Raw genomic sequence first — 13,941 nt, forward strand, 5'->3', positions numbered from 1 at the left:
CAGGTTGTGGTAGAAATTCCTCAGAAGTGTCTCTGTGTCTGCCCCTTCTCTCTGTGACCAGGGTCTACCTCAGGCCTTTTATTTATCATCTCTCTCTCTCTCAGATTTTAGCAGTAGCCCCTTAAAAGGTCTCTCTGTTATCACCTCCCTGCCCTCAAATCTGTCTCCACGACTTCCACCAAAGTGATTGCTAAAACACAGGGCCAGCCCAGAAAAGCCTCTCCAGCCCACTGGACTGCTGAAGACAAACCACTCCCCGCGACCAGGAAAGCTCCTCTCACTCCCTTCCTTCCTCCCTCTGCAGGTCAGACTTCAATCATGTGGAACTCTCTTCCTCCCTTCAAAGTCTGAGTCTTGAATTCTTCTGTACCATGCTTTGCCTTCTTAAAACATTCCTTAACAAACTGTTTGATCTGGAGGTATAAGTAAATTTTATATTTATTCCTTACCCAAATAGAGGGTGAAATGTTTTATGAATTTTTGCAGAAAGTCAGCAGAACAAATGCAATGTCTGACTGCCATGTGATTAAATCAGTTTATGGAGGCTAAGACATCCCACAATCTGCTAGAGACATGCTGGAAACCCGGGAAACCCATAGCGTAAAATTCCAGTCCAAGGGCAGAAGAAGATGAAATGAAATGTCCCAGCTCAAACAGAGAGGTGACAAAAAGGGGGCAAATTCTTTCTTTCTCCACCTTTTGTTCTACTCCGGCCCTCAATGAATTGGTGATGCCCACCCACATTCAAATGCAAATCTCCCCTGGAAACATCCAGAAATAATGTTTTAATCTGGATGCCCCATGACCAGCCAAGTGGACATAAAATTAACCATTAACAAGGAAGTGAAAATGTGAGGGGGTCGGGGTGAGATGAGTCGGGTAGAGGGAGAACTGGAGAGTGATGAAGTCCAACAAGAGACACTATAATGGGAACGAAGACCAGCTGAAGAGGAAATTAGTACAAACTGGAGGAGTGTGCAGCTTAAGGCCTCTTAATAACAGGGATACCTGTTCCGTAACTCAGCCGCAGCACTGGGATGCTTTCTAACTCCCTCTTGGTTATCCCTGGATTGTCACATATTGCCTGGAGGGAGTGGTGCAGGGGGGGTGTGGGGTGGGGGGAATGGGAGAGAAAGGAAGAGAGATGGACTTTCAAGAATTTCAGTTACTTCCTAGGCATCACCTTGTAACTTACTTACTCTGTAAAATTAAACTGGTATAAATTTTTTAAAATATTGTTTGTTGGCTGTAAATATAGTAAATAACCATTTTAATAAAGATAGCTGAATATACAGCAAAGCACAGGTCATATTACACTGTTCTTGCTGGTAATTGTAGGAAAAGATAATGTACTATGTAGAAGGCAGGACCTAGGCTTCAAAGTTTTTCTTGTCTAAGTGCTTACTTACTGATCTGAGTTCTCTTACTGTATGTCGCCTGTAGCTTTCCACGCACACCCTCACACTACCAACGCGAAGAAAGTGAAAAACAACTACACGACAGCATCCATCAGGACTGACTAGCTTATACTGTAATAACAAACAACCCAAAAAAAATAATCCACTCGGCCATTAATCATTCACTTCATTCTCCACTCCACCCCCCACACTGCCGCCCCAAACACAACAGAACAAATCTCCCCAGGGTTCTAACCAGTCACCACATCCCACTGGAAATCGCATACTTCTGAGTGGTGCTCTCTGAGTCTGGATGTGACTTGTTTTCATCTGGAGACCTATGATCCCATCAGCCCCCTGCCAAATGACAGGACAAGAGAATGGTGGTAACTCCTCCAAATTAGAAAAAGGGGGAATGAGAGGCATACCCAGCCTCTTGTCCATGACAGTTCTGAAGTTTCCCCGCACGCCCTGCAGGCACACCTTGGAAGCTGGGAGCAGTCTTCAGGCCCTCTCGCTGCTTGTGGAAGCACTCTTTTACCATCATTCTTCCAGTCCCTGGTTTACCCTCCGAGGGCTTCCTCGGCCACATCTGAAGGCGTATTGAGCCCTAGTCAATCCCAGTCTTCTTTAGTCCATGTTCGTGAATTAATTAGGCAATAGTGATTTCTCCAGAACTCGGTGGACTTCTTATCTGTTTGATTCCGGAGAATCCCACATGCTAATAACCACATCCTTAGTTCTTAAGACATATTTTCTGTGCTATCTTGCTTCCCTACCTCTGTCTGAATTTAAAACAGCCTGTGTGGCAAAGTTATACTCTCCATCTAAACTTTTTTCTCGGTTACTGAAACAGTTAAGGAGTTTTAGCAGTGAGCGGGATGCCTATACGTGGCCCTCAGCATGTCCAAAGACTACATTTTATCTCTGGCTGTTTGGGGTTTGAAAGCGTTTCTAACTCTGCAGAGCCCTGAATTTCTGGAATCTCTTTCTTCTCTTTAATTTTTATTTGCAAACTGGCTAGTTCTTTCCTGAGCTCATGTCTTCTTCATAATACGTTGCCAGGCGCAGCCAGCAGCAGCCAACACACACTGCTAATATTTTGTTTTCAAACCTCATCTTCTAGAGCTACAAATAAATCTATTAGGTGTACAATCTACCTCTCAAGTCATCTCAGACAGTGGTTTTACTGAGTGTCTTGCTGCTTTGTAACATGAGTTCCCATTCTTGTAGCTTTCAATAGCAATTTCTACTGCCTACCATTAAGCCAAGGAGTCGTATTTTAGGTTTTTGCTGGAACCCTACTGTGACCAGTATCTCTCTCTGTCAGTATAGGCTGCATTATGCTGCCCGGCCCTCATCCTAGCTTTTCCTCCTTGCTCGTGCTGCATGGCCAGTGCTCGTCACCAGGGGGCTCTGTTCTGCATGGTCACACAGGGACCCAGGTTGATGGAGGCTCCATCATCTTCCATTGCCCCATTGTAACAAACCACCCCAAAGCATGGAGACTTGAAACAGCAGTGATTTGGAGGGTCTGGTTGGGTGATGTTTCTGCATGATGAACCTGAGATCACTCATGCAGCTGCATTCAAGAGGGGGGTTGGCTAGGGATGAGTTCAGCTGGGAAGTCTGGGCAGCTCTCCTACCATGTGGTCCTTCCCTCGCAGGGAAACTAGACCAGGCTTCCTCGCATGGTTGACAAGAGGATAAACCTCGAAAAGCAAGCTGTATCATGCCTCTTCTTGTCTCGTGCTTGCTGACATCCCGTTAGCTGAAGAAAGTTGCAAAGCCAAGCTCTGTGTCATTATGGGAAGGGATTAAACAAGGGCATGGATCCTGAGATGTGCAATTCCGTGACTGTCTAACAGTCTACCACAGCTACGTAGAACAGGAGTCAGCAGACTTTTTCTTTGAGGTCTACATAGTAAATACTTCAGGCTTTGCAGGCTCCATAGTCTCTTTACAAGTTCTCAACTCTGCTATTAGACAGAGTCAGTATGTAAATACACGAACATAGCTATGTTCCAATAGAACTATTTCAAAGAACAGGCATCTGCTTGGATGCGGCCCACCAGTGATACGGAACATAAAGCCTTTATTCCGTCTCTGCAGCAGGGGAGAAGGCTGGCGCGTTTATGCTTTGGCTTAGAACTGACATCTGTCAGTTCTGCCCTCAGCCCGTTGGCCAGAGCTAGTCACGTTGCCACAGCAGTGGGGCAGGGAGTATAACCCCACTCCCCGCTGAGAAGGAGAGGGCAGCTCGACGTTGGTGGACACTGGAAGTCTCTACCACAGGAACCACATCGAGATGATGTCCATTCAGATCTTCATTGAGCACGAGGCGCTGGTTATAAATACTGAAGAAAATGCACACAAAACTGCTGCCCTCACAAACTTATACTGAAGACTCTGGTAGTTAACACCCTAAGGGGGAGAAGCATTTTATACATCTCTACCCTGGAACTGCTAGCTCTTATTTCATTATTTGTGAACTTGGCTTTAAACATCCAATAAATGATTGGATGATTAAATGATCAAACATGAGACCAAGACAAGGACTGATTTTAATTTCCGGGGGACCTGGGTTTAGGTGCCCAGTTCCTCTGGCACTTAGGTACCTAACTCTCTAATCCCTAAAGCTCACACTGTACAAAATGGTTGACGTTATAAGTTGTTTCTCCACATGCGGAAAGAACTAAGAATAGGCACCAGAAGTTAAGGTCTGGGTTTCTTCCGTTCTAGTCGTGAGTGAAAGGGGCACTCTGCAGAATTTCTCTCCAGAGTCTATGTTTTTGGCCAGAAGAAGTACCTTAAAGGTTTGGGTTGCTTTGCTTGCTTTCAAGGTCCCCTGAGCAGTTAACAGAAACAATCAGCTTGCCTTACCTTTCCGATCTTAGGAAGTCCAAGTGTCCTCACTTCATACTGCCTCCAGATCGCTTTGAGATTGAGCAGAACAATACGTACTTCCCTCTTCTGATCACCTCCTTCCCTCTTGGGAGGGGTGGTAGTTCTGGTTTCTAACACTGTCTGCTAAAACCCCGGAGAATGCTCTGAAATTACAGACAGTCCTCGAGAGAAGGGAATATGGATGGGAACATAGGACCTTACAAAGATTTGTGTCAGATGAATAATCCCATGTCTGTAAGCCTAGTAAAAAACCGATCAATTTCCTTTACATATCATACTTTTTGTAAAAATCATAGCTTTTTGTAAATGTGAGTGTCTCTCAGAGAGTACCTGTTTTGTTTTAGATTCGTGAGCTGAGCCGTTTTTCAGGTTGGCTGCATTCCACATTTTATCATAGTCAGTTCAATTCTTATCTTGGAACAAAGGAGCAAATTCAGGAAACAGAGTTTTCTGAAACAGATACTTTTGCAAAACAATCCGTTTGGGAAACATGCCACTAGCGAATACAAAAGGACTCCACTCCTGCCCTTAAGAAGTTGACAATCTAGTGATTGAATCTGTGATAGAAACCAGTGACTGTAATACATACAATAAGATTTGTCATCAAACAGAAGTATGGTTAAATTATTTTTAGAAATGTACGAGTAGGTATCAAGCTAAGGAAAGGAGTAGAAAAATTAGAGAATTATCTTCCTGGTATAAGGTGTTCTTACCCTATAGGTGCAAAGATACAGAGGATTTGGAAAGGGCTTTCATGGGGGAAGGCATGTTCTCTGCACAGAGGGTGCCGAGGGGCAGACAGGGGCCTAAATAAGCTACAGCATTCGATGGCTGCAGAATGAAAAAGCTAGTGCAGGAGCCGGCAGAGCGGGAGATGAAGACAGGGAAGAGGCAGAGATGACCTCCGGGTGCCCTGGATGCTGAAGATGGTCAGGATTTCTGATGGAGGAGCCATTATTCAAGAAAGAAGCCCAGTGGTCTTGAAGTCACATCCAGGAGTGAGAATCACAGACTCCTGGTACCTCTTCATTTGGTCAGAATTAGAATACATTCATTACATGCCAGGTGGATATCTAGCTTTGTTCCCTCACCCAGGAATTTTCAGTTATTTCTTCTTTTATTTGCTGTCCTAACAATAATAAAGGGCCCAGACTTGGCCTGCATTGGTATTGCAAATCACCAGGATCAACGTTCCCAAACACAGGGAGGTTCTTGCCCTTAACCTCAGGTAATGCTGGCTGTGAACATGGTGTTCTTGGAGCTGTTTTTCAAATAGTTCTGTTCTGTTTTCAAATATTTATCCATTTAAGCACCATCGGTATTTAATGCTGAAAGGACATCTGTTCTGCTGGCCTGGCACCTGGCTTCTGAGATAGAACTTTTTTTTCTAGGTCTTAGTCCACCTTCTCATGGAAGAAAAATTAATTTTGACTCCAAGCAAATGAAGTTATCTGACATTCTTGTTACAGTTATATGAGGGACCTTGAGGGGATTATAGCATGTCCTGTTGGTGGTTTTCAGGTGTCCCCAGCATAGAAGGGCATCCTTGTGGCAGTAAGTCAATACTCAAGAGCCTGCAAGTTTTTTGCACATTGCATTTCAAATCTTGAGTTTTAGGGGGTTTTCCCCCCCAGAGATTCATACGCACACGTAAAGCTCGCCCATGGCGGGACTCCAGCCCTTGTAGAGTTATTTGCCAATTCCAGAGAGCAGAGAATGAAGATACTCATGCCCCGTCATCCATCTTTTTTTTTCTGTGAACCTTACAGCTGGATATTGAAAAATCTGGATTTGATTTTTTTTCTCATTCCAAGTCAGCGGAATAGCCTGTAAAAATGGTTATAAAGGAAATATAACCAGGAAGTGTTTGTGGTATTGAATCAGAACTTAAGACATCAGAAGCCATTTCAATAGCATCTTTTATTTCTTTTCAATCAGATTTTGAATACTTTTTGCAGGTTGTGTTTCTGACTGGCTTTGGCTATGTCTATGTGGACATTGCCCACCGATGTGGCACAGCCTTCATCACTGTGGCCCCAGAAGGAAAAGCTGGACCTATTTTAACTAATACCAACAGGTAGGCTTCATTATTATCCCAGTACCAGCATGGTAAGTTTCCTGTGTTAAAGTTGTCAGCTTACTGTTTACCATTCCTCATCATCCCTGAAAATAACATTGAAGCTTTTGGTTAATTGTTGTGGACTCCATAAGGATGTGGTTACTAACATTAAATGACACTGATAATAAGAAGCAATATATCATCTTGCGTGGGTACCGCTTCCAGTTCTTCTGTAGAAAGTTTAACAAACTGATTTACAAACTGAGACGTGCATCTTAGAATTATACATTATCATTAGCATGAAATGCAAATTCATACTTTTGTATCCACAGCACAACCTGGTAATTGGTAATCAGATTTAGCAGTTAGAGCTACAACAAAAATAAATTCACCTCTTAGAACCACATTTTCCCCTCTTCAACCTGAATGTCGCCATCACGTTTTAGACATGTGAACCAGAGTTAATATCCTTATTTTAAAACAACTCATATAATTCAGTAGGTATGATACAAAGATAGTCCCTCCTTCTAAAAATTAAATAAGGACAAAAAGCATGAACAGAAAATTCTAGGAAGAGGAAACACAGGTAATCAAAGAAATGCAAATTTAAATGAGATATTAACCATGATATTCCATCATATACAGTCCTAGTAAAAGTGTAAGTTGTTAACCATTTTCTGGAGAGCACTTTAGCAATATATAGTAAGAACTTTAAAATCCCTTTGGCTTGGAAATTCCACTTTTAAGAGTTTTAAGAGCTTAAGAGTTAAAGCAGTCATTAGGGAAATAGGCAAAGGTATGCCAAGAGATAATTATCACATTGCTAATTATAATGGCAAAATATTCAGAGTACAAATCCCATCAGTAGGGGCATAAAGGATACATTAATGTATCATAAATGGTATTTCCACAGAAAAGAGGCTTGTAGGATTTTAGTGAAATAGAAAAATACATACAATAAATCTAAAATAAAGCAAACAAAATATAAAATTGAATATATATGTATCCTAATTATATGTACATATATACACATAAGTACATGTATGCACACACATTCTCACAGAAAACATTCCTCTGAAATTCCACTGAAAAGAAAAGAATGAAAAATTTTAATAGATGTGCAGTTGTAAGTGGTTATTTAATAATTTTCTGTATTTTAATTTCTATAAGAATTTTATAATCATAAAAATGACTATCATTCAAATTATTTAAAATATAAACTAGTGATATCAACTTTCATACATTTGTTTAAGCCGTCTTTTATTTTTTAGTTTCTTGCTTTTCGTATGTGGTTAAGAACTCCTTACTTTGGACCTTGCCAAATTATTATTAATTTGAATTTATCATATTTCAAATAGGTTGGACAGACTGTTTCCTTTGCCCAGAAGTATTTGTAAAAAATTAATACTGTAATAAGGCTGGAGGCTAAATTTTAAATTGCATAACACAACTACTTTATATAAAATAAACAGCAAGGTACTACAGTATAGCATAGGGAACTATATTCAATACCTTGTAATAGACTGTAACAAAAAAGAATATGGAAAGAAATACACACACACACACACACACAACTGAACCACTATGCTGTACACCAGAAATTAACACAACGTTATAAACCAACTGTACTTCAATTTAAAATAAATAAATAAATACGGGGGAATTTTTAATTGTATAACACAAAATTTCAAGCCCACACAATTTCAGAAATGTTTTATCTAGGGCATTAGTAGGGCATTGTTAATGATAGTAGCAACAATCTATACACTCTGTGGTCAAAGTAGGAAAGGTACAAGTGTTTACTCGTATTTTCTTAATTCATTTATTTAACAAATATTTTTCAAGTGCTTCCTGGATGCCAGTGCTGTTCTAGGGCTGTGGATACATCAGTGACCTAAAAGTCCCAAATCCCAGCTCCTGAGGAGACCACATTCTCATAGGTGTGGAATAAATAGAGAATAAACATTAATTTATAAAGGAAATTTTATGGTTCAGTAGAAGGTTGGCATTCAGCAAGGATAAAACAGAGCCTGGTAAGGACCAGGAATGCCAGGGCATAGGAGCAGAAAGAGCGTGGTTTTGAAAAACTGGTGTAGGTAAGCCTCACCAAGAAGTTTACACTTGAGCAAAGACATGAAAGCAGCAAGAGGGTTAGGAACGTGGTTGTCTGGGGCGAGAGCTCTCTAGACAGAGGGCACAGCCAGTTCCAAGGTCAGGAGAGCATGCCTGGCAAATTGGAGAACCAGGGAAGAGGCCAATGTGGGCCAAGTGCAGTGGGGGAACGTGAAAGGAGCAGTGCTTGAGGTCTGGGAAGTACGTGCTGGAAGGAGGAGACATGTTGTGTAGGGCTTAGTTTTAATTCTGAGTGAAAAGGGGAAGTCATAGGAGCTTTTTGAGCAGAGAAGTTACGTGCTCTGACCTAAATTTTAGAAGACCACTGGCTGCTTTTGAAGTAGACTATGGAGAAGCAAAGGTGGAGGAAGCAGGGAGACCAGTTAGGAGGTTAATACAGTTATTCACACGAGAGGTACTGATGGCTTGGACCACACTACCAGTGGAAGTGATAAGAAATGGTCAGATTCTGGATATATGTTTAAGGAAAAGCCAGTGGGAGTTCCCTGACACATTGGATAAGGGTTGAAAATAGAGACGTCAAAGAGGACTCCTAAAGTTTTGATCTGAGCAACCAGTAGGATGTGGTTGTCCTGAACGAAGATGGGAAAGACTATCTGTGGGTTTGAGGGTGAGATCAAGAGTTTGACTACAGACATGACCACCTGAAATGTCTTTTAGACATACAGTGACTACTGTGTGGATGGGCAGTTAGATACATAAGACTGGCGTTCACAGGGAGTTCTAAGCTGAATATGTGACTCTGGAAGTCATCAGCATATAGATGGCATGTCAAGCCCTGGGACTGGGTGAAAATCTCCAAGGGGAGTGAGTGGAAATGGGAGGAGAAGAGGACCAAGGGCTGAACATTGGGCACCTGAACTTGAGGAGGCCAGAGAGAAGAGTGGGGAGGCACATAGGTGATGAGGATGAGTGACCAGACATGGAAGAGCTGAGAGCAGAAGTGCAAAGATAGTGTTTCCAGAAGGAGGAATATTTGACCACATCAGATAGCCGCAAACTAAAAGCCAGTCATTTGGCTTAGCCACACAGAAGTCACTGGGGACCTTGATGAGAACCACTTTAATACACCGGAGGGGGCAGAAGCCTCCTTTGGTGTAAGGGTAAGAGAAAATGGAAGGCAAGGAATAGGGGACGCCGTATAGAAAATGCTTTGGAGTTTTTATATATAGGTGATCAGGAAAATGTGTAGTAGGTAAAGGAGGAAAGGGAATTACAAGAGGGATTTTTTAAGATAGGAGAATAACAGCATGTTTATAAGCTGCTAGTAGTGAAGGAAAAAAATAGGGGTGCCTTGCTGGAGAGATGACCTTGAAGAGGGCAAGAGCACAGTGATTTAGCGCACGGTAGAGGGGTTCACAGAGACCAGAGCCTGGGCAGTTCAGCTCTGAAAATGGCAGGGAGAGCAGAGAACACGACCTGAGATGCTGGTAGCTGGGCCGTTGTGGTGGGAATTCATGGTCAGTGTTCTTCTGCTTGCTTTTCTTTTCCAGTTTAAGGCATGTTGGTTATTTTATTATGACTTTTTGCCTTGTGACAATCACGACAGAGAATTAGTGCACAAAGAACAAGAGGGATTTTGGAATAAAAATCTCGTGTTGATAAGGGAAATATGATACAGAAACACAAGAACTTGTAATAGTCCCATTGGAAACATTTCCCAGTACTGCTGGAGTGTGATGGGCTCTGTCCAGACACGATGTACTGAAAGTTAAGTTCTTGTTTGTTTCTTATGAGAATCTGATGGGACATCAGGAGGTGCTTAATAAGGCGCTATCATTAGAAAATAAGAAATTAGAGAGGAGGGAGGGAGGTAAAGAAAAGAAAGAAAGAAAAAAAAAGCAAGGGGAGGCTAATGTTCTCTTCCCTTTCTCCTCTAGAACTCTGGAGAAGATCGTGACATTTAAAATGTTCATCACCCAGTTGAGCCTGGCGGTGTTTGATGACCTCACCCACCACAAAGCATCATCTGAACTTCTGAGACTCACACTGGACAATGTTTTTCTCCAGATGACCCCAGGGGCTGGTCACCTCCCTGGGGAAGAGACGGCCGCAGCCCTCTTCCACCTTTACTGTGTCGAGGTCTGCTGTGGGGACCTGCAGGTGGACAACCAGCTGTACGACAAGTCCAGTTTCCACTTTGCTGTCTTGGTCTGCCGGGGGGAGAAGGCAGAAGCTGCTCACTGTTTCAAGATGCAGAATCTCCTTGTATCCAGCAAAGATTTGGAAGAATACAAGAAAAATTGTTTTATCAAACTTTGCCTCACCTTAACTGAGGGCAAGAGCTTCTTATTTGATATTAATGAGTTCAGTTTTGAATTGAAACCCACCCGGTTATATGTGGAAGATACCTTTGTCTACTACATCAAAACTTTGTTTGAGACCTACCTCCCTAGCAGCTGCCCAGCTGGTCAGGCCACGAGGCTCTCAGGTGGGAAACAGGGGCTGCCCGTGCAGGTCAGGCAGCATGCCAGGGCCTTGGTGAATCCCGTGACGTTACGGAAGCTGGTGATACAGCCGGTGAATCTCCTTGTCAGCATCCACGCATCCCTCAAGCTGTACATAGCCTCCGACCACACGCCGCTCTCCTTCTCCGTGTTTGAAAGAGGCCCCATCTTCACCACGGCCAGGCAGCTGGTCCACGCCCTGGCGATGCACTACGCTGCGGGGGCCCTCTTCAGAGCAGGTGAGGACACGGGCTGAGGGTCCGTGATGGGCTGGAGCCCGAGCAGAAAGGAAAGGCTTCGGGGTGGACTCACGGACCTCAAGACAGAGGGAAGCAACACAGTGGGAAGTGAAGAGCGTGGCCTTGGCAGTTAGACAGCAGTGGATTTTAGTCTAGACTCAGCCACTGCCGGCTGTGAGGCTTTGGCCAGGCTATTGAACCTCCCACGTCTCGGTGTCCTCATCTGGAAAATGGGCTTTAAGACTTCTGACAGGATAAAATGGCAGGGGGTAAAGTAGTGAATCTGGGTTGGCACTTCGTGAACACCCAGCAATAGTCACTGCTATGCCGGCTGTTATGTAACGTAGAATTTCAATCCCATTCAGCGCTTTGTGAGCTCCCCGCAGGCACCAGCTCTGTGTGAACGCACGGGTGCCGCCAGGAAAATCAGCCCCAGCCCTCAGCCCCTGGCCCTAACAGGAATCCAGTGCTGGCTTGTTAGCTTTCTTCATTACAGCCCATGAATAGCTCTAGGTGAGAAATTCAGAGGATTTGTGTGCTCGTCAGATGCACAAAGAGCCTTCTACCTACCCCGTGAGGCCCTCCCTGTCTAGACGGATGGCAAAGAGAAGGCATTGGGTGTCCCAGCCTCTCCGTAGCCCTGAGCGGGCAGAGTCTGCTGGGGGCGGCTTGAATGTGTGTACAGAATGTCGTATGGAGTGTGCTGTGCGCCCAAGGGTGTTGTCTCTTGATGCTCTATGGTAACTGGCTTCAGAGCACCCCTTCTGGAGCTAAATTCACTCTAAAATGGTTTCCTTCTGATAATCTGGCTCCTCAAGTTCCCATGAATTCAAGCAACCAACACCAACCAACTGGAGCTGGTCTTGCGATTCCTTCTGGTAAAGAACACAGAGGTCTTGCTTTCTGAAAATAACAAAGGAGAGACCTTTGTCACGTGGTACTTGTGAGTGCCTTCCCCTGTGAGGTTAACCTGGTAGCACCAGCTGACCCATGCTGTTGCCACGTTGGAAAGATGACACTGTCTCCACAATGAAGTTCACAGAGTTAAGATGGCTGCCCAGGACTCCCAGCTGAAAATAGCGAGGTCTGGAGAGCGCCCTGCCGGAACTGTGGTTTTGATAGCTGGTACAAGAGTGAAAAAAATATTACCCTCTGGCTAAGAAATTCTTTAAAAATAAGCCACAAACATTTCAAATTTAATAGATGGGTATATTAGGAGCTTTCTCTTTCGGGCAGTTTTGGCTTTTAACATGAGAAGCAGGCATGTCAGCTACTGAGCTCTGATCAGGAGCCTGGGAAGGAATCAGCCTCCTGTCCATCTGGTCATCACATAAGGCTGAGGTGTGGGAGCACCCACCAGAGTAAGAGACTCCAGCTGTGGCACCAGGAACTAGGTCCCTGCAGCCCGTGTGCTAACAACAATCTCTCTTTGTTTTGTTTTTCATGAGCTTTCACAAGAACATTCTGTTTGGATTTTTTGTAATCCACCTAAAAATCCTCCAAGCTGTTGTCCCAATCTCATTAGATGCTGAGACAAGAAATTCTAAAATAGAGGGCCAACTTTTTAGGCCTGTTGGGAGTTCTGTCACTCAAGGCCTACACAGTCTGAAGATTATCTGGAGGAAATCAGTGATTGGAAAGAGCTGCAAATGGGAAGATGGCAGGAGGTTACTAACACCCTGGGTAGAAGTGTCATAAGGAGGATGTACTGGCACTCCTGCAGAGGCCGGGAGAGGGCTGGCCTGGGAGTGGACCAGTTGCCTCTACATCTCACACGGGTCAAGATTCACCCATTGGACTTACTTAGAAGGTTTCTGACCTCGATGTCTGAAACACCCTGACCTCATTTCTAGGGAAGTAACTTGTAGAGGTTTTAACAATAAAGTAATTAGAAATGAGTAACAACTGGCCCTATTTGAAGGCAAGAATGTGGACTTTGTAATTTCCTGGCATCCCTCTTTACCCCCAAGGCTTAGTTTGATGGGAAGCCAGACCAACACCTTTTTTTCAACAAAATCTCCAAACAAGTAAGCAAAAGCTGTATTTGCTTTTGAAGGGAAATAATTAAAGAAGGAATGCCCCTGGATGCTTTGGCCCTTTTCTGGCCAACTCAGATGCCACTGAGAAGTAGCTCTGCAGCGATCCTAACCGAGGAGAGACTCCCTCACCTTCCTGTCCAGGGGGACAGGCTGGGGTCTGAGGCTGGCCCATTTCCTCACACTCCGTGCCCGCCGCACTGGCCTGAATGGGCCCACAGATAGAAGAGTGAGTGGTCTTTGCTTGGCAGTAGCTACTCTCCCTTTTTTTAATCTCTGTATAGAACCTTTGGAGGGAAGGGGAAATAAGATGTTTCTAGTCGAATCTTCTGCTTCCAGGCAAACCTTTCAACTTTTCCAGTCTAAAGAGAATCTGTTGTTTTTTTACCTCCAGAGAGGGCCCTCCAAGGGAAAATCTCCGTACCCTCCATGGTACCCAGCCTTCTGGGTACAGCCTGGGCTCCCCGAAGGAGGGAGGGTGGGCTTTGGAATCAGGTAAACCCGGCTTGGAAACCCCTCCAAGTGTCTCACCAGTGGGGAGATTGTGAGAATTGACCCAACCTCTGAGCTGCAGTTTCCTCCTCTTCCTGCCGGCCCTTGAGATGGTGGACACAGGGCAACACCACATCGGATTAGGCTCTGTTCCCTGTGCCTGGTACAGAGCCTGACCCAGGAGAAGCTCAGTCTCTAGCTAATCTGAATGTATGTGAAGGCAGGTATGAG

General features: G+C 44.1%; 1 protein-coding gene across 6 annotated transcripts in view; it reads left to right on the plus strand.

Annotated features, from left to right (window-relative positions):
- The window catches only part of VPS13B (vacuolar protein sorting 13 homolog B), a 627,348-nt gene that overhangs the window by 595,291 nt on the left and 18,116 nt on the right, over positions 1 to 13,941 (plus strand). For all 6 annotated transcript variants that reach the window (XM_074352634.1, XM_074352630.1, XM_074352633.1 and 3 more), the window contains 2 exons: positions 6,263 to 6,381; positions 10,377 to 11,182. In XM_074352634.1, coding sequence (XP_074208735.1) covers positions 6,263 to 6,381; positions 10,377 to 11,182 — 925 coding nt within the window. The remainder of the gene's footprint in view (positions 1 to 6,262; positions 6,382 to 10,376; positions 11,183 to 13,941) is intronic.

Source organism: Camelus bactrianus, chromosome 25 (assembly GCF_048773025.1).
Source record: "Camelus bactrianus isolate YW-2024 breed Bactrian camel chromosome 25, ASM4877302v1, whole genome shotgun sequence".
Taxonomy (NCBI): Eukaryota; Metazoa; Chordata; class Mammalia; order Artiodactyla; family Camelidae; genus Camelus; species Camelus bactrianus.